At 34.6% G+C, this 20,685-nt stretch overlaps 1 protein-coding gene across 7 annotated transcripts in view; it reads left to right on the top strand.

Annotated features, from left to right (window-relative positions):
• Positions 1 to 20,685, top strand: part of ZNF236 (zinc finger protein 236) — a 61,285-nt gene that overhangs the window by 761 nt on the left and 39,839 nt on the right. For 4 of the 7 annotated variants that reach the window (XR_015793914.1, XM_088130593.1, XM_025165490.2 and 1 more), the window contains exons 2-14: positions 398 to 591; positions 2,469 to 2,605; positions 3,252 to 3,416; positions 4,492 to 4,670; positions 7,333 to 7,457; positions 8,737 to 8,909; positions 10,177 to 10,323; positions 12,115 to 12,186; positions 15,749 to 15,913; positions 16,755 to 16,980; positions 17,846 to 18,118; positions 19,022 to 19,225; positions 20,429 to 20,573. Coding sequence is in view for 6 of the 7 variants with exons in the window: in XM_088130593.1 (XP_087986719.1) it covers positions 2,579 to 2,605; positions 3,252 to 3,416; positions 4,492 to 4,670; positions 7,333 to 7,457; positions 8,737 to 8,909; positions 10,177 to 10,323; positions 12,115 to 12,186; positions 15,749 to 15,913; positions 16,755 to 16,980; positions 17,846 to 18,118; positions 19,022 to 19,225; positions 20,429 to 20,573 (1,901 nt within the window). In the remaining variant the exon portion in view is untranslated. Of the gene's footprint in view, positions 1 to 397; positions 592 to 2,468; positions 2,606 to 3,251; positions 3,417 to 4,491; positions 4,671 to 6,431; positions 6,520 to 7,332; positions 7,458 to 8,736; positions 8,910 to 10,176; positions 10,324 to 12,114; positions 12,187 to 15,748; positions 15,914 to 16,754; positions 16,981 to 17,845; positions 18,119 to 19,021; positions 19,226 to 20,428; positions 20,574 to 20,685 lie in introns of those variants that run through there. The other 3 variants (XM_088130591.1, XM_088130592.1, XM_088130594.1) reach the window with 3 other exon arrangements.

The raw sequence follows: 20,685 nt of genomic DNA, 5'->3' as shown, positions 1-20,685 counted from the left end.
CTTTATTTCTTTCCCACCACCATCAGACTGTTTTCCCCACATTTTCTTTAAATAGTTTGGAATCAGTTGCTGGGGGAACTGTGTTTCTGTTTGTACTAAACTCAGTCTTAACATCTGTTCTTTGAACTGTTTCCAGTCAGAACAAGGGTGAGAAATATAAAATTGGACAGTTGCAATCCAATCAGAACCTATATACTGCTTTAGCTGCCTCCACAGTAGCCCTCTTCATCTCTTACTCCATTGTGCTGCACTAAAGGTACTCCATATGGCAGTTGATATCTCAAACAGCAAATCTGTAGATATACATTGGCTCTAGCCTGGAAGCTCATCAAGAAACATACTAATCTCACAATCTCTGTTTCTTACTTGTTCATATATTGTTCTTTCTTCCATCCAGTCTCCATTTCCAGCTGAAGGTGTCTGCAAACAGGATATTTGTAATAAGTTGCTTTTCCATTGACTTAACAATTCTGGTAGTGTGGAGTGGTGTGGATCATCTGAAATATGAACAGAGAATCTCAGAGAAAATTTTGGATAGCCGCTTGCTAGATGCATTGTAACAATGGCTTACAAGTGAGCATACATTTCCTGGTATGTGCTCATTATATACAGGATCACATTCAGACAGCGAATATATGACATTTCTAATAAACCCACACTGGAGCTGATGCTAGTTCTAGTTCAAATTATGTGAAGAGACCTAATTGTCAACATAAGATGCTAGAATAATTCTAACTTACCCTGATTTCTGTATGTAATTTTCCAATTTACCTTGAAATTATTTCCTTAAATCTGGCTTTAAAGAGTTTACTACTTTATCAGAATCCATAATGTATTCTAGTTCCCGTTTTACCCAGTGGGCATAGTAGTCTGGTATAAGTCAATCATGTTGTTATAGGTTGTAACAGGGAAGAGGTTTGTTTTAATTTTGCCTTGTATTTACTCTGCTCTGATTACAATCAAGTGTTATAAAAGCCTATGACAAAAAAACATTTCTTCCTTAAAATATCTCATTGTCAGTACTGTGACAAGTAGGCAAATTGTTGTCCTGTAGTTGTTGCCCAAAACATTTGAAAAAGACCAGGCTGCCTACTTTAAGTTTCAGTTAGTAGAACTTAGCAAATCAGTTTGAAAAGGCTAAAAAGCTTCTTAATACTTCCCATGATGGTAAAGCCCTGTCCTCAAAATTTTGAATCCTGCAGTTGTATTTTGGAAACTTAATGTGTTCAGTTAGTCAGTTGTGAATTATTCAGGAAACTATGGCTAAACAAATCATTGCTTAGTATGCATATGAACCCAGTAACTATCATAGAAGTGGAGGAACCTATATCAATACCTATTCCAGTAATTTTGGATTTGGAATTCAAAGCTGGGAATTGTTAATTTTGTGTGTTTACCACTATTTGAATAATTAACATTGATAATACAACTATGTCATTGTTATTTATTGATTGAATCCTGATACCACATCTAATATCATACATTTAATAAGCCTTTGTGTGCCTTTTAGCACTGGATTTCATTTAAATAACAGACCATAATGATGAACATGCAGATTGTTTTTAAATACTAGCATATTCTCAGTGCAGTAGTTAAATTATATAAATGTGATAAATAAATTATAAAATTTAATATTTAGAGATGTAATAAATGCTGAAAACTTATTAAATTATTATTATTATATACATATGTATATATACACACACACAGACACATATGACGAGAGAAAGATGTGTATTCTTTTTAATACTATATATTGTTATGTGTCTTACCTCAAATCTAGAATTATAGTGCTAGTGATATATTCAGACAATGTCCAATCTCCTACTCAGATGCTGAGTAAGTAAAAATGGTCTTTTAAAGCATTTATTTCATTCAATAAGATATAATATTTCATAGCATTTTTTATTGCCCTCTGAATTACTAATTTTCAGCTAGAAAAATAAGAAAAAAAGGATTTGGGAGATGTTCTTAATTTTGTTCTTGGCCTTTACAACTTTAGACCTGTAGGATATTTCCTTGCAACACTTATTGAAATGACTACAATAGAAGAATTGATCAGTTAATAATGTAACTTTTTTTATCATTAGTTTCCCTGATTTTAATATTTAAAACAGAACAAATTAAAGGTTGTCTTGGTCTTTTTAACAAATGCTGATATGGTGGTTAAAATGTTGAGAGAACAAGTTCAAATCCACACTCAGAGAAGTTCACTGACTGACTTTGAGACAGCCTCTACTTCTTAGCCTACAGGATGGTTGTGGTAAAATATGGAGTGAAGGCAGGATAGAAATCTAACATAGAAATAAAAATAAATCAGTTTAAACAATTTGAGCCATGTATATTTTCTTAAAAAGCGGGGGGGAAACAGAGTAGAATCATGCAAATGGACATGGAGAATTTTTGATAGGCACAATTATTTCAAAAAAAGTATAATTCCATTAAAATACTTTTGTCCTTATTTGTAGATGGTGTTCTAACACTGAATACAGAATAATAGTTATCTCTGGCAAAAATCAGACTTCTGTAAGTGTGAATCTTTTGGTCTTTTTCAAAAGACACACAGTTTTGGCGCCACATGAGGGATCATGAGCAAAATGACAAGGTGTGTATCTCACTTAATTTGGAAAAAATTGATGGGCAAATGGATGTAGAAGAAGGTATGCAAAAATATTTTGTTCAATTTCTTCGTGAATCAAATTTCAAGATTCTTAATTTTGCAAAGGATTTGATATCCAGAATTTTTCTTTCTCCTTTCCCTTATATGTATTCCAGAAAAACAGCAAAGAAACTCATTTTATAGGGATGTTTTATTATTCCAATTTTAGCAATAACAAGGTCTTAGCTATTGTACTATCCTTTGATGAGCTAAGAAACAATACATAAAAACCTAAACTTTGTCTAGATTTTTTTATCTACCTATAAACAATTTATAAGGATTATAAAACATTAATATATTTGTTCTGAAATTTATACTGGAAATTAGAAATCTGAGATTATAGTAAGATAATATTTTAAAAGGAAATATTTAAAGTTCAGTTACACTATGGACAAAAGTTTGATAATGGATTGTTTCATTTGGACTTCAGGATATGTACATGTAGATGGTTTATAAAACATGATTGTATATAAACATATACACACACTGTACTGTCAGGGATGACATCATTTCCAGGAGAGTTTAGAATAATTACTTTTTATTCCCTCCTCAATGGGCCTAAATATTGTTTCACTTTTCTTTTTCACAATAGCCTCATCAGTGTGACCAGTGTCCAATGTCGTTTAATGTTGAGTTCAATCTTACATTGCATAAATGTACCCACAATGGGGAAGATCCTAAGTGTCCTGTTTGCAACAAAAAATTCTCAAGAGTGGCTAGTCTTAAAGCTCATATTATGCTTCATGAAAAGGAAGAGGTAATTACATTTATTTTTTAATATTATTGTAATTACATATACAACATCAACATTTGAAGTTACTGTGTCTGTTTTGACATCATCCTTAAATTAGTTCTCACTATTACATAGAAAAAAAGGGTATATGTCTTCTTCTAATTTTAATAAAGAACTAAGCATTTTCCTTTACTAAGTTTCAATTCATTCTTAAATAAATTTAGCAGGACTTACTTCCAAATAGCATATGTAGCTTTTCTTCTATCTCATCAAAGGCATTTCAGGATCATAATATAAACAGAGCTAAAACAACTATCTCTATATCAGATGGCTTTTGATTTAACCCTAACTATGTAACTATGAGCTGCTTTTTCTCTTCATATGCTCCAGTTCAGTTAGTTCCAATTTAGAACTAAGACTCAAATTGGTGTATTGTGATTTGCATTTATCTGCAACATTGAGTTTCAATAGAAGAGAATATTTGTAGCTCAGGGTTGAACTGTGGAGTCCTTGGGGTTCTCTGAGCTTGGTTGTTTTGAAAGTACAGTTTCAGGATCGTGTCAGAATGGCTATTATGAGGGCAAATGCAGGCAACATTTTGCAAATTCAGAAATAATGGCAAGATTCAGTACATATTGAAAATTATATTCTCTCTCAAACTACATATCTAAAAGCGTATTTTTATATATTTAAACTGCCAAGAGTCACAAAATTCAAGCGTGAAATCAGTATCTGAATTTTCATTTAGATACTGATTTCACACTTACCTGAATTTTGTAAGTTAGTTTGAACAGTACATCCCTGGCCAAAGCATAATTGGGTAAATCATGTGATTGTTTGATCTTATAAGTATATCAATGCTGTATATATTATAGTTTTGAGAAGATTTTACAAATTTGCTTTATAACAGCTGGTAATAAACTTTTGCATCTATTTGGCTCATAGTTTGGTATTGGTAATGGGCTAAGAAAAGATTTGATAAATCCATTAAGTATAAGTCCTTTGGGTTTTTTTAATTGTTTTTTTTAATTGTTCACCTTCTTAAATGTCAGAAAATGCACATTTCCAGAAAATAATCAAGCTAACATTACTTTTCCAGAATCTCATCTGCTCAGAATGCGGAGATGAGTTTACTTTGCAGAGCCAGTTGGCCCTACATATGGAAGAACATCGCCAAGAGCTGTCTGGAAGCAAAACCCATATCTGTAAAACCTGTAAGAAAGAGGTTGAAACTGCTTCCCAATTAAAGGAACATATGAAAACTCACTACAAAATAAGGTGAAAATGGTTGATTATTTACATATGTTCACAAGTAGGTTAAATTATCATAAACTGCTCTGGCTGACTTACCTTACTGTGTCATTCTCAGAAACACTGTTGGATGATTTTTAACAGTCCTGAAAAAAACCCCAGATTTCATAACTGATGATTTTTAACAGTCTGGGGTGGATGGGGGGCACAGATTTCATACCTGAATCCTACATTGGAGAGCTCACACAGTATAATAGAGTCTTTATCAATAGATGGAGTTCCTGAGAATCCACACTTATTAAGCTAGTATGGTTTTCTACATACCTTAAACTCTCAATGGAATACAGGAGAAAGTTGTATTTGAAAGCATTGGTTGAAGGCTTGTGACTAGCAAGACTAATTAAGAAGAAATGAAGGAAGATCTGTGTAAGAGTGTACTTTTAATAACAGAGTGTTATTTTTAATTGGTAGTCTGACTTTTTTAGGACTTAAGCAGTGTAAAGCCCATCTCAATATACACAGTAATTCCATGCTGAAAGTGTATGGGTTGATCTGATACTGTTGGTATTGTAGCAAATGCCTGTGGAAGGCTATGCATGTATGTTTATAATATGTCCTTTATGTAAATGGAGGAATCAAAGGAATTAAGCGTATGCTTGTAAGAAGTATGAATGTATCCTCATGTGGCAGATTGTGAAGACTCACTGCCACGCTCATTCTCACCTACTTTTACAATAAAGCATCAATACAAGTGAAAGGGGCCTGTTTTAAAGCTTCTTGGCTATCTGTTCCATTTGGTCTCCTCCTGCTTAAGTTATCAATTGAAGCAATCTAAGCCAAGCTAACTTGCAATCAGACATTGGCAATGTTTTTTCAAATGGGGGCTCCAATTCAGTCTCCCAGTCAAACAGTGATGTAACATTTCAGAGGGACTAGGATTTAACATTTTCAGCCCCCACCCCCTTTTTGTATAATTTGGGGGGGGGGGGAAGTTGATTATTTTTAAGTGAGGAGATAGCAATGTTCCATCCTCCAAAGGTTTGTGCTCCCGTTTTATCCTTATTTTTCTCTTTTTAAACCAATATTTAAGCTGGTGAAGTTCAGTATTTTGGTGTTGAATTTCAGAGGGACTGTCTCAGGCTTGTTGGCTGTGAATTGCCCATCCCTGATTTAAAAGTTATACCCAGGTATCGTTTACATAGGAAGTAACCCAGTCAGTGCAGCCAGCCAGCTAGCCAGCCAGCCAGCCATAGCCTCCCTCTTTATCTACCAGCATTTGTAGGTCATCTGCTCATATGACTAGGTGACTTACATCCCCTCTGGTGCTCGCCTGCTACTGCAACTGCCCTAGTATTAAGGCATAACATAGCATCAGGTAATCTTCATTTGTCACCAACCATTGCTCATAGTGTCTTAGCATGGTTTGCATTCTAGGAACAATTTTTGCCAGCCTCATGTAACATCTTACATCATATACTGGCAGGAAGCAGAGTTGAGAGCTTGCTACCCCAGATTTCTGAGGATATATATTGTCTCGCTTATAAACAGAACAGAAAATGGAGGATATGCAAAGAATACATCATTTTAAGATTGCAGTCTGTCCTCAATCAGTAAAAACGTTTTCCATAACAAAGTATAAAGAATTTGGAAGCCAAATAGCCTCCTAGCATTGAATGGAGTGAGGAGCTGTCAGTAATACATATTTCAGTTTAAAGTATGAATTTATGAAACTGAGAAAGTTTCCTGCAAAGGTCAATTGCAATTTAGATACCTTACTTACACTCTTAGGCCCGGTTCATGCATTCGCCGGGACAACACGTCAATTCGTGAGGTAGAGGAGCAGCGCAAACCCCTTTCCTACAGCAGGCAAATAATGGTATGTGGACAAACAATGTCCATGTGGAGCCCATATGCTCAGTGGTTTATTATGTGTGATCTTCCCTCCCTACCTTTTTTTTCCTTTTCTGTGTGTGAAAAATTGGCTCAGAACCAATCTCCCATTTTCATGTAGCAAATCCAGAGCCTTTATCTCATATAGACAGCATTTCTTCTTTCTATCGAGGACTGACACTGTCTCTGAACTCAGTTCCACTGCATGCATTTCAACAAGGGCTGCAACTTGATTTAAAGACATTTTAATGAATTAATCATGTGAATTTTAATTTATTAATCAACTAATTATTGGTTAAATATGCATTTGTTTTTTTTTGCTAATGCACATGTGTCAGAGGCATAACCTTAGTAAAGGTGTTCCACTTGTGTCAGAGATGGGAGAATTCCTGTTTTAAGATGGTGTTTGTTATCTGCAGTTTTTTTAAATTAGTACATTGTTTTTTATCGATTAGAAGTATAACTGCAGTCCTAAATAGTTCCTGTTTCCTGTAGAAAAAATAAAGGAGAGGAATTAAGATGATCCCTGTTTTGGCACTAATAGTGTGGCATTTGTTGCTCTTTATTATCAATGTAGCATATAATGCTTATTAGAATAAAACATTCAGTGCCTATTTGTGATTATACTATGTTGTTACCAGCAAAACACCTATTTTACTGTATACCTGAAGAAAATTCTTAACTGTAATTTTGTATATTGTTGGTCACGGAAACAATGAGAAAAGTAGTTTATTTTAAGATCAGTTGATGACTATATGGTTAAAGTAATTTTAACATTTCATTCTTTTTACGTTCATAGGGTATCAAATACCAGGTCATATAATAGAAATATTGACCGAAGTGGGTTCACATATTCATGTCCACACTGTGGAAAGACTTTCCAGAAACCAAGTCAGTTAACACGACATGTTCGAATACACACAGGTAAGATGAATAAATCCATCAAACGTATGTTTGAACTTGTTGGTAGACCTATGAGATCCAAATTTTTCAGTGTGTGTGTGTGTGTGTATGTGTGTAATATATAGTTTTATTACAATCTTTTAGTTAAATAGGTAATTTAGATTTTTAAAATCATGTAATGCCTTGCTAGCTCTTCATAAAAATGAAAGCATAAAAGTGGTCTGGGATAAATTTTATTAAAAGCAGTATCCACATCTTACCACTTCAGGCTTTCTGAGTTATCCTTAGAACAGATGAGAATCATGTGAGCGTGCTATATCAACAATGCATGCCAATATTCATTTTCTCCTTCAGTGAGAGTAAACTTCCAAAGTGGTGAGCCTCATCTCTTTGTGGAAGCCCTCTGGTCAGGATTCTATCTTACATGTAGAGTTTACATAAATATAAAAGAGGCTTCCCACTACAGATGTTCACTTTCAATACAGAGAGAACAGGGCAATGGGGATTTTGTCTACACCAGCCACTGGCTTTTTGCCAGCTTTACAGTTTTGATGTTGTGCAAGAAATTAGCACTTCAGTTTTAAAAATTGTAAGCATGTTGTACACTGTGACAAATATAACATACATTTAAACCAATGCAATCATTTTTAGGGTTTGTGGTGCATTTATTTTTTGAATTTATCAGTAAAGTTATTCTAAAAAGTTTAATTCCTGCAAATTTTTGACGGTCAAAATTGTACCTTTTTTACCAATATATTTTTTAATGAAATTTGGTAACAGGACAGTAAGACTTAGATGAATGTTAAATAAAAGGTAAGGAAAGAAATAAAAAATAAATCTCAGTCATCACAAAAGATCCAGTCATTGAAAAAATTAAAAAATAGCTTGATTAGCTTCTCGGAAAATCCAAAATTGCTGAATTTTCCCACGTATGTCCTCCCTAAACAACTCTGTGCAAACCGTCTCTACCAGTTTGCATAAGGGCTGCATTCATAGGTTGCCAGGAAACAAAGCTCCACCCATCAGAGGGATGAATGGATCCGTGATATGTCTCCAACCCAAATTTTCCCATCAAAGAAAAAATGTCCGTCTGTCTGTTCTTGACATAAATCTGGACAACTTTGCCTCTATCAACAGCCACTATTGTGGCATAGGATGAAAGCAATCTGTTGAGTTTGGAGCTTAAATCACTGTATATTCTTTTAACTATACAGATTTTTTAGAGATTTTTTTTTCATTTGTCTAATGCTGCTGTTTATTGATAAAGTATTTCTTTGTTTTATATGTGCATTGTTTTTAGGTGAAAGGCCATTTAAGTGTAGTGAATGTGGAAAGGCTTTTAATCAGAAAGGTGCATTACAAACCCATATGATCAAACACACTGGTGAAAAACCACATGCCTGTGCCTTTTGCCCTGCAGCCTTTTCTCAGAAAGGCAACCTTCAATCACATGTTCAGAGAGTACATTCAGAGGTAAATCACACAGTTGATTTCGGTGATTTGGAAATGTATTTTGTGTTTTAATTTTTTATTAACATTCTGTGTTTCCAGAATTTGTCAAGCAATCACAATATAGTCTGCTGCTAATTTGAATATTATACTACATTCTTTTATTTTCTATGCATATGTAGATGTTTCTGGGGGAAAGCAAACAATTATACAGTAAATTAAGATGAAAAGAGGAAGGAATGTTCTTCGTTACAATAAAACTTTTCTTGTTTGGGGTGGAAGGCTGTCCACTAAATCCCAAAGCTTGTTAAATCCAAATGTTCTTATTTGTACAACATTTGTGTCATTACATAATTGATGTTTTATGGGATTTGTGTCAATTTTTGTCATTTCCATTATGAAATATGCACTTGTCCATTATTTTGGAAGTGAAATGAACACAAATTTTATTTGTTGCATCCAAATCCCATTTAATGAGGGTCCATCAAGTCAAGTTTTCACTGTACAGGTAGTCCTTGTTTAACGATTGCCTTGTACATGGACTGTTCGCAGTTACGCCAGTGGTGAAGAAGTAACTTTGTAACCAATCCTTGCATTTATGACCTTCTCAGGTCTATAAAGCCAAGGAAAGCTGAAGTAAGATCATAAGCACAGTTGCAGTTTGACTCAGTGACCAATTTGCTTATCAACCAAGTTGCTCGTCCCGATTGTGGTTGCTAAACAAGGGCTACCTGTACTTTCTTTTCGCTCCTGACATTTCCCTATGTCTTGTCTGTTGTTGTTATATGTCTTCTTTGGATGCTCCTACATCAGGTAAGTGAATTCTTTGCTTGATGGACAGCCTGTCAGAATATGCCCCACTCCATTTGCTATGATGTTGCATGTATCCAGAAGGGGTAGAGCTTGCAGTATGATGCCCATGGAAATTTCTGGGCTCTGATTTTTTCCGTTCTCAAGATAAGTCTTTTTCTGCTAGATTCTGATTGTTAGATCTCAGGATAAAAATGAAGTAGATACTGCAATACTGAGGTTTAGCCTTCTGTTCCATGCAATATGCTTATGGCTAGGGTTTTTCAAACCCTACTGCCTTTGAGCACAGCATGGTTGATAATCCTGACAAGAATAAAAGAGGTGTTCCCAAAGGGTTAATTTTATTAAATTATTTGCAGAATAAAAACAATTAAAATAACACACATTAATTACCTACAGTATATAATAATCTATATAATAATTTTTCTATAAGAATATATGCAGTAATATGTATAAAGAGTTCTTTCTTTTGTTCCTAAAGGTGAAGAATGGCCCTATGTATAATTGTACAGAGTGTAGTTGTATTTTCAAAAGTTTGGGCAGCTTAAATACTCATATCAGCAAGATGCATATGAGTAGCACACAAAACACAACGAACTCTACTACAGAAACGGCTCATATTACAACGGTAACATTTACATTCTAATAATATCTTTGTCGACTTGCATTATATTTTGTGTGTGCGCACGTGTGCACATGTGTCTGTATGAGATACTTACATTGTATATGTCTAGTGGAACAAAATTCACTATGAATTTTGTTTAAAGAAATGAATTTTTTGCAAGAACACAGGGCTGTTGAGCAGTTTACTTCAGTGAGGAATAAGTAAGGTCTCTTACTATTATAGTCTGTAATCTTACCTTGTAAAACAGAGTTTCTCTCCAACTAGATCCAGCTGATAAAACAAGCTGTTCTCCAGAATGGTTACATCATAATACATTTCCCAATCTATGAAATAATGCAGGAATATTTATCATTCTTGCTTCAACAAACAATCATTCTTTAAAATAATTTTGACGATAAACTATTTTTTCTAAAAGCACTGACAGTCTTTAAACTATTAAACAAATTAGAGCGTCATGCTGCTGAAATGTTAACAAGTCTTTTTCTTCCAAATCCAGAATGTTTATTTCTTAAGAATAATTGTTGAATCATTTTAATAGTTAACCAAAGGAACTATGTGGAATAGTGTTATGAACTGTTTTTATGCAATAGTGTTTTCATAGTGATATAAAAAGAAAACCCCAAAATATTTGGTTAATATTGCTTACTGTTACACATCTTGAATTTTAAAATTTATTGCCCCCTTTATATTAATTATTTCCAGTTAAATATGCTAACAAGCAAAATAACAGTTTAAAATGTATTGCTGGGAAATAATAGCTAAAATAGTTAAGTAAACTAAAAGTAATGAATAAATATATGATAATTATTCTCTATCTTTGGATTTTATTTAACTTGGCATTTGACTACTTGGTGTTAAAGTCATTTGTTAAATAGTTACCAAAGAAGAATATAAAAGAAATCTGAATTCTAATGACATTTTGCTTATTTCAATATTTATTTGAATGCTGTAATTTTGCTTATATGGTATTATTCCCTATATACTTTTATGTCATTAATAAATGTACAGAAATTTTATTATTTCTTTTACTTTTTAAAAAAAATCTGCACTGGTTTTTGAAGTCACATATACTCCTAAAGTGCTGGGGGGGCGGGGGGGGGGAGGTCAGAAAACGTTTCTGTGAACTTTCTTTGGAATTTTAATGCAGTTTCAAAACTTCCTTGTTCTAAATCTAATGAAAAGTCAAAATGAGCCTGCAAAATACTAGTTATTCTTCATGTCACATTAGAGAAAATTTTCTTGGTATCACTCATAAATGCTTTTGCAAAGCAGAATTTTTAGAACTTTTTTTCTTTAGTTAAAACCTTCTTCATGACCCAGCAAGTATTAGCAGAGTATTCATTCAAATGTGCTAGCTTTGCTTTAAGGGTTGCTTTGACCTCAACTGAAAGCCCCACTCTACTCCTGCAGCAGTCTGACTTTTCTCCAGCAACTTTTTCATTATTGTGTTATTGACCATTGTGATCAGGACACAGAAAAAAACAAATAACAATTCTCTTGGTATTCTTTGACCAGAAATACAGACATATGAAAAATCATTTGGGTTTTCAAAAAAAAAAGGCATTATTACTCATGTCTTAAAGAAGAGCATGTTAATGATTCTTCATCTTTTCATGAATAAATATTCAATAATCTCATACAATAAATTCTCTAGAATTATGTTTTTTCTGTAAGGACTGCAACAGCTTTATCCTAACCCAGTCCTAATGGAACTAATTCTGCAGTTTATTGCACTACCATGCTTGGTTTTGAAAAGTAGGTTAATATGTATATATATATTTTTTCTTAAAATAGGATTCGGTGGCTCAACCATTGACATTAACAACAGTTAATTTATTGCAGCCTGTTGACAATAAATGGAAAAATGTGAGTATTCTGCTTCTTAACTGAATGATGTGCTATTAATGTAAAATCTCTTAAGGGGTTCATTGTAGAACTTTTCATATATTTCATATATTCCACATATTGTGTCAAGAAGATACAGTTATCCTTGGGAGATTTTAAAGGACTATATGATATTCTTGGTGAATTTGCTGTTACTAAATAAGGATAATCTTGTGCAGCTTGCAGGAATGTTGGGTGATCTACCACCTTCCCTCATAAGTGGAGTATGTATTGAGCATTCTTGCAATGCAATTTAGCAGCAAAGAGGAGATTAGCATGGCTACTCCTGACATCACTGGATGCCTACTTAAAAAAACAGTCAAATGCAAGCCAGTAGAAGACAAAGACTGCCAAACATGGCATGTATCATGCTTAAAAAAGGATGTGGACTTCAGATGTAATTGCCAATATGAATACCAAAATTCCAGAAAGACCAGAAATGGATTATCTAGCAGACACATTGGAATCAGCAAGGAATAAAATGATCCTGAAAAATAACCTAAAATTAGGCATACAATCAATAGTATTTGTAGTCTACAAGAAGATTAAATGTATTATATATCTGAGATTTCTTTAAAATTTTGCCTTACTGCTTTTACTTTTTCACAAAGTGCCCTACTGTGAAGATGAATAAATTACAGGGTAGCTGCTAAAGTAACACATTAGGGAACATCTAATCAGCCCACTTAGAATATATTTTTAAAGTTATAGGTAGGTAGGTTCCTGCAATTAATGAGCTGTTGTGGAATATTAACAAATTAGCTGTTGTTATTTAATAACAATGGATTCAAAAGAGCACTCGTGGCAGCATTCTGTAGAACCTGAAGTTTCTGAGCTGTCTGCAAAGCCAGAAAGTATGCAGGGTATAGGAAATTTTTAAAGTTATAGATCTGCTGTTCCAGGGGAAGTTTGTTCACTTATTAATCAATTTGTATGCTGCCAATTTCATTCCAACTCATGGTACTTACAGTTAAAACATCCATGGTACAAATAACAATGTAAAACAGTAAAACATCCACAATAAATATAAACATGAAAATATCCTCAGTAAAGAAAAATTAAAAGATCCACAGTAAACAATATAATAAAAACATATATCCTGCTACTTAAATTAATTTATAACATCTCTAGATACAAAAATCCTATAATAGTTACCCAACCATTTAATCTAGCTCAACAGCAGGGCAGCATTTGGGTCTTTACTGTTCTGTGGAAGGCTACTGCAGTGGGAGTTAATCTAATACAGTGTTTCTCAACTTTGGCAACTTTGAGAATTCTGGGAGTTGAAGTCTACACAGCTTAAAGTTGCCATGGTTGAGAAACACTGATTTAATATCTAAAGAGAGGCTGTTCTATAATGTTGGTGCTGGTGTGGAACAATATTGTCTCCTAGCCTCAGCCCTCTTTATTTTCATGAAAGTGTATGATTACCAGGATCTTTTCCAACTATGAAGACATCAGATGGGTAGGTTCTGGCTAGAGGAGACAGTCCTAGAGATACCTTGGTGACAGTGCATGTAGGGTTTTACGGAGTAAAACCAATACTTCAAATTGCATTTGGAAGCTAATTAGCAACCAGTGCATTACCTTGAGCATAGGTATAATAGGCTTCTGGTGGTTGACACTTATCAGTAACCAGGTTATTGCATTATCCACCAGTTGTAGCTTCCAGGTGGTCTTCAAAGGCAGCCCCAGAAAGAGCTCATTGCAGTAGTAGTATGCATTCATCACTGAATCATCCATTTTATTGGCCTAGAATCTTTCTGAGACTTACACAGAAGCTTAAAAAATTATGAATAATGAATGCTTTAATGAATAACATAGAGGCTCTATGGTTGCACAAGGTCCAAAGCAGTTCTTCTAACTCATTCTCAAAACATCCACAGACCTGTTGCTTACTTATGCATTATTTACTTGTAGCAATGCTTAGCTCTGAACCAATTCTTTCCAATTTTGTCAATTTTTCTTTGAAAATACACCACAGTATTTTGCTTATTCTCATAATAGGCGTTTTCTGAGCTTTCCCACAATTTCCAATGCTGCTACATAAATGTACTGTACATTGTAAAACATTATACTATTTTTCCAATTTTGCTCCAGCAAATCATTTTAGTGACTGTTTTGTGCAAACTAAACTGAAATGGAAGTCACTGTAACTTCCATTGCAAGGTTTAAAAGCAGCCTTCAGCCACACTGCAGTAGGAATCAGACTGAATGAAAACTTATAGACAGGTTAGTTGTTCACAGAGGGATATTTGCAAAATGAATCCCTGCAGATAGCTAGAACAATTCTGTCAGGTACTAGAATAGTGCCATCATATAAGAATTTATTTTATACTCATTTTCCCTTACTTTAAATAGGGAAGAATGTAGATGGGTTGGACTTCACTAAAACATAATTACATCTGATGTTTTCAGCTTATCAGAAAGAAGATGACAGAATTTGCTATATTCTGAATTTAGTCATCTCTGAGTTTGAAAGTTGTGAAAATCCTTATATATGGATTTGAGGCTGATGTCAGTATAATGACATTATAATAAGTCAGTATAATAAACAACAAAAATGTTGTTCCAAAAAGAGTAATAGAAGTACCAGCACTCCAGCAGCTTAGCTCCTATGCTAGAGAATGATCAAGAAATAAAAGCATGTCAGTTGTATGTTGTATACATTAATGGCAGTTCTTTATATTTAAAAACTGTAGAGACAATAAGAGTTTCAAATGATATTTCTGCAGGTCCCATGTAAATTTACATAAGTAAAATGCATGCTAATTGCTGTGCAACTACACTGTGTTAGAAGACAAAAAGAAGTCTCAGTAGAGGCATGATTGAAAAAGAATAATGCTTAATGATTTACAACGGTTTACACTAATGGGTTTAAAAGAATACAAACTGCAAAATCCAAGAAAACAATAAACTCCATCTCTATCAATTTTTTGAATTTGGGTTATGCATGACGGCACTGATGTGATACTGATTTATAAACACTATCTTTTGGACAAGAATTTTTTTTGTTAGTAATCATTAAGCTGTATTGGTATCCCTTCAAATGTTTAAAATGGAATGTGCTTAAAGTTACAGGGCACTGGAATTGCCGCATTTCATAAAATATTTTCTCACAACATAGCACTCACACTATTATCATGCATCCTTCCATCTTTTAAAGTTGTTACTAGATTATGTGGTTTATAAAATATTACATGTGCTTTTCTTGATTTTGGTATGCAGACGTATCCTCCAATTGCTTTATGAGCTGTCTCATTTTTTGTAATGAATTCAGGCTGCAGTCCTATATACTTTTTTTGGTACTAAGTCTCTGTGAAATGTTTCATATTTGTGAAACATGGTTGAATTTAACATTACAGAAGCAGTGCCTCAGTAAGGTAAAATCATTTTTATGGACAGCCTTGAAATATTACTCCTTGGTTGCTGTTGGATTATTAAACCGTATGGCCCAATTTCGTTTAAAAATATCAGTTTAATTTTAGAAATGTATTTACAAATTATATTTGTTTACTCACAGCTATCTATGACTTATCCACAGGCAGAAAATCCAATAACTTCAGGTGCAGGACATCAAGGTCAGCAATCTGTAACTGATGTCATTCAACAACTCTTGGAATTGTCAGAGCCAGTGGAAAATAATCAGTCCCAGCAACCTAGTCAGCAACTCAGTATGGCTGTGGGAATCAACAGAGATATTTTGCAGGTAGGGTAATCTGTTTGGAATCCTCAGCTCGTCTTTTACCATATGGCAGTCTCCTCAATACTCAAAACATCCTGGGCTTTTTTCTCTCTCCTGTGGATTCTGTAAATGCTTTGGCAGAGGTACTGCAAATTCAGGCTGCTCCTGGTGGCTGAAAACAGAGTATGTGCTGACTGTGATTGTTTTACGGAGGGAAGGTGCTGAGTGCCCATGATGGCTTTTCCTCTTACCTAAATATGATCCCCTGTGCCTGTCTTTCCAGTGAGAGAGCTAAACATAGGGTAGCTGCTAGAGTGCTCTGTCTTCTTACAGGAATGCAGGTGGCAACTGTTGGGTACTTCTTCCCACAGGGTTCAGGCTTTTTTAAATACTAACCATGAAACTACAGTTTTCAGTGTTAATAGGAATGCAAACCATAGAAAAAAATAAATGTATCTTTCCAACAGTGATGTTATATGACAAAATGCTGTTTAAAATGAGCAATGGAACATGAATGAGCCAGTCATTTCTCTAAGTTGTTGAAGAGAGAAACATTTCAGCAAATTTCCAGTTGTTTCTGGGTTGAAAGTGTTAGGAATTACACTTTGACTTTTTTTTTCTTTTTTGACAACTGGGTTGTTACTTTTGTTTGAACCTAAATAGAGTGTTAAGCTTGTACTGTGCTTTTCTTACCTGGGGAATGGAGAAAACTGAAAGCTCTGAAGTGTTCAAAATTCAGCTAGAATCTTAAAGGTTGAAACAAACCAGATAGACATCTCTGGAAAAAAATGGTTACTATATTCTTGTCTGCTTGAAAGTTACACATGAATCTTGCTCTCAGTTTAATTCATTATGTTTGTCTTAGCAAGCCTTGGAAAATAGCGGGCTGTCCTCAATCCCAGTTTCAGCAAACACCGACTGTAATGAAACGAAGACTTCTCCAAGTCCAGAAGAAAGCGCAGATGCTCAGAATATCCCCAGTCATCAAAACAGCTCCAATAATACGGAACAAGTTAAAGAGCGAGACAATCCAGAGAAAGTAGATAAAAAAGAGAAAAGAGTTCTGAAGAAAAAATCCCCATTTTTACCTGGTAATAGTGAAAGGTTAATTTTGTGCACTATATATAAGTATTATTTACTAATATATATTGTAGCATTATCATTGCTGGTTGTCTTTCGGTGGTACAGACTCTGACTATATCCTCTCTGTTCACTATTTGACAGGATTTTTAAAGTAAAAAACTCTCTTTGGATATTGTACTATGTAACTATTTTCTGAATAGACCTAGCATATCTCCCCCCCCCTGAAGTAAATTGTAGGATCCAGGCATAATGTAAAGAGCCATTCCTAATCAATTTGATCTCTAATCAGGTGAGAAATGATGATAAAATTAAGGGAAAAAACTAAAAAAAAAAAAAAAAGCTGCTATTCCAGACTTATGCACGCTAAGAGAAAGGGGAGTCTTCTCTAGATACTAAGAGAGACTTTAAAATCTATATAATCATTTGGAGAATTTTGTCGAAGGTCTCTCTCCAGAAAGCATTCTGGAAGTCTAGAGAGATCTGGGAAAATATAGTACAGTGGAGTCCTTGAGGTTCTCTTGAGTTTGGTTGTTTTTCTGTAGATGTTTTTCTGCAGACTAAAGTATAGTACAGGAAGAAATTCAGACATGTATATACAGGAGCTGTTTTTTTCCTATCAGATCTAAACTCAGTTTGCAGAACTCTTTACTTTTACTAATTTATAAGGTAACTATGATAGTTTGTTTCACAGAAACATTTTTCCTCTAATAGTGAACACTTCTGTCTCCCAATTAATCTCACTGTTCCTTGATGACATTTGCCAAAATGTGGCCTTGAGTACACTTCAGATTCCAATCTTTTTCCTTCCAAGATTAGCATGTCAAGCTTTTCCAATTCTTTACTTATACTACATACTCTAAAATTATATTTCAGGTTCCATACGTGAGGAGAATGGAATACGATGGCATATTTGTCCATACTGCTCTAAGGAATTTAAAAAACCGAGTGATCTTGTACGGCATATACGCATTCACACTCATGAAAAGCCATTCAAATGTCCACAGTGTTTCCGGGCCTTTGCTGTGAAGAGTACTCTCACAGCGCATATAAAAACACACACAGGCATTAAGGCTTTTAAATGTCAGTACTGTATGAAGTGCTTTTCTACCTCAGGAAGTTTGAAAGTACATATTCGCTTACATACAGGTAAAATCTTGCAACTGGACTTCTAGAGTTTTGAAGCCCTGCTTATGTTTAATCTTAGCAGAAAAGGAAAACAAAAATTAAATTTTTCTGTGTCATAACCTTATCTGCTTGTCAGCTGTATTCAGTTCAAACAAAGCAAAGTGGAGCTATAACAGTATTTATCATGTCTTCATTGTAAAATAAAACTATTGCTTACATATATTGAATTTAATAATTATAAACCCAGTAAGAAAGGACCAACAGGACTATAAATTGTGTACTATTGAGTTTCTCTTGATTCATGTATAGTATTGTAGGGGAGATGGGCGGGAGACAAATCCAATCAATCAATCAATCAATCAAGTTGGTATAGATGAGTGATGGAGATTTTCCACCCATTGGACCTAATTTGGCTACCGTGGAGCCTTGAATGGGGCCTCATCCAAAGTCTTGTCCCTGTCTGCCACAGGCTGCCATCTTAGTTAAGGTGCTGGGCAAACTCTACTTTTAGTCTTTGGGGAAGGCATGGATCAGCCAGGAATTCCAGAGTGCCTTGTGTTCTCAAAGGGAAGACTTTGAGCTGAGTTGTCCCTGCGGATCTTCCACTTGGAGGACCTCCCTATGCACCTGTGCTTTGTTTGCCCTGCACTTTGCACACCGGGGCAAGGAGTGGGATAGGTGACGCTTCTTTGTCTGTACTGCATTCCATGGAAAGCATTAGTCCTCTCTCGTGAGCCTGCAAGGCAGCCTTTGTCTGCGCTGGGAAAGGCAGGCTTTGTTTTGGTAGTTTAATAAGTTTAATTTTAAATAGAAATGTTTTGAGGCAAAGTTTTTGAATGAGTTAAGCATATTTGATGGTCCACCTTATTGTCTTTTTGTTTTTTGAAGTTGGGAATAAAGAAGTAATACGTTTGTCTTTTGTAGGGATTAGACCCTTTGCTTGTCCGCACTGTGACAAAAAGTTTCGGACTTCAGGTCACAGAAAGACGCACATTGCTTCTCACTTTAAACATACTGAACTAAGAAAGATGCGGCATCAGCGCAAACCTGCAAAAATTCGAATAGGCAAGAGCAGCGTTCCAGTACCTGATATTCCTTTACAAGAACCAATCCTCATCACAGATTTAGGTAAAGTGTGTATAAATTTCAGTATCTACCTAGAAGATAGGAGAAGGGGAAAGCCATGTGTCTACTTGACCAAACTAAATACGTTTGCTTGAGGAAATATTTTTGAATAGTGTGATATTTTAGCTGTTACTGTGCAAGAAACTTATAATTAGAAATGCACTTTCATTGTGGCATGACAGGACCATTTAGCCAATACAGAAATAAAGTGCAAATAAAATACAGTACCTATAGGGTACTGTATATAGGGTAATGATATTTAGTAAGACTGTGCAAACATTTGAAAACCGTCTGCACGGAGGAAACCAGGAACAACTTTCTAAGCAGCTACAAAGAGCATAGCTTCTTTAACTCTTTGAAAATATGTGAACTTATTTTAGCAGTTTGGACAGCCCTGATCAGTAGCACTTCATTGAGGATATAAATTCAGTATGTTGTCCTGTGTATAAGCTAAGCTCATTTATATTTCAGGAGATTCACAAGTATATAATTTTATGCAAGGATGGACTGACTTACTGGTTTTCAAAATTTAATGCAGGAAGATACAAAGAAATAATTATTCACATTTGCAAACTCATAATCACTTGATCTCCTGATATTTAAGCAGCCTAGTAAGTTTTAATAATTAGGTTTCCTTGGTCTTGGAGAAAATTGATCTTTCAGTTGGAAACATAATTTTTTAAAAAAACAGTTTTTAAAATTGACATGTAGGAATATTGCTAATGCTACAATTTATAAATATTATATTCACATAAATTAAAGGCTAGTGCAGTACTGTAGCTTTGAAGACAAAATGGTGCTTCAGAGCAGGTGAGGTTACAAATGTAGAGCCAGTCTGCAATATCTCAGGTGTGTCTTTTCCCAGGGCTGCGTGGAAGATTTAGAGGGCAACTGTGTGTTCCTAGAAAAGGCATGGCTGCTTTAAGAACTTGCTGTATTCATAGCCACAGGTGCTTGGAAGTACCATTATGTCTCTGGATCTGAAACATTGTATAATGTTACTGCTAAAACATTTAATTTTGAAAATGGATGGATGGCCTAGGACAATGTACTGTATTGTCCCCATGAGATTTTTCTGTGCATTAGGGAAAAAAAGTAATTATGAAAAAAGCGTATTTTTCATTTCTATTTAGGAACCAGAATGTGGTAAGCACTGGGTGTTTTGTTTTCCTTTGAAATAACATTAATTTGTCATTCTTTCTGTAGGTCTTATCCAGCCAATCCCAAGGAATAGCCAATTTTTCCAAAATTACTTCAATAATAATTTTGTGAATGAAGCAGACCGGCCATACAAATGCTATTACTGTCACAGAGCTTATAAGAAGTCTTGTCATCTTAAACAACATATCCGGTAAATTCTACTTAAAAAGAGAATGCTTTAATTATAAAAATTAAAGAAGAACAAATGATTCTTTTCTTGTTTCTCAGCTCTCTGCTGCAAACCTTATTTCAGACATTTCCCA

Source organism: Python bivittatus, unplaced genomic scaffold (assembly GCF_059951505.1).
Source record: "Python bivittatus isolate LINGU-HERP-01145 unplaced genomic scaffold, Pbiv_v1 ctg000840_np1212, whole genome shotgun sequence".
Lineage (NCBI taxonomy): Eukaryota > Metazoa > Chordata > Lepidosauria > Squamata > Pythonidae > Python > Python bivittatus.
Note: the sequence above shows the minus strand (reverse complement) of the source record. Positions and strands in the feature narration are given on the sequence as shown.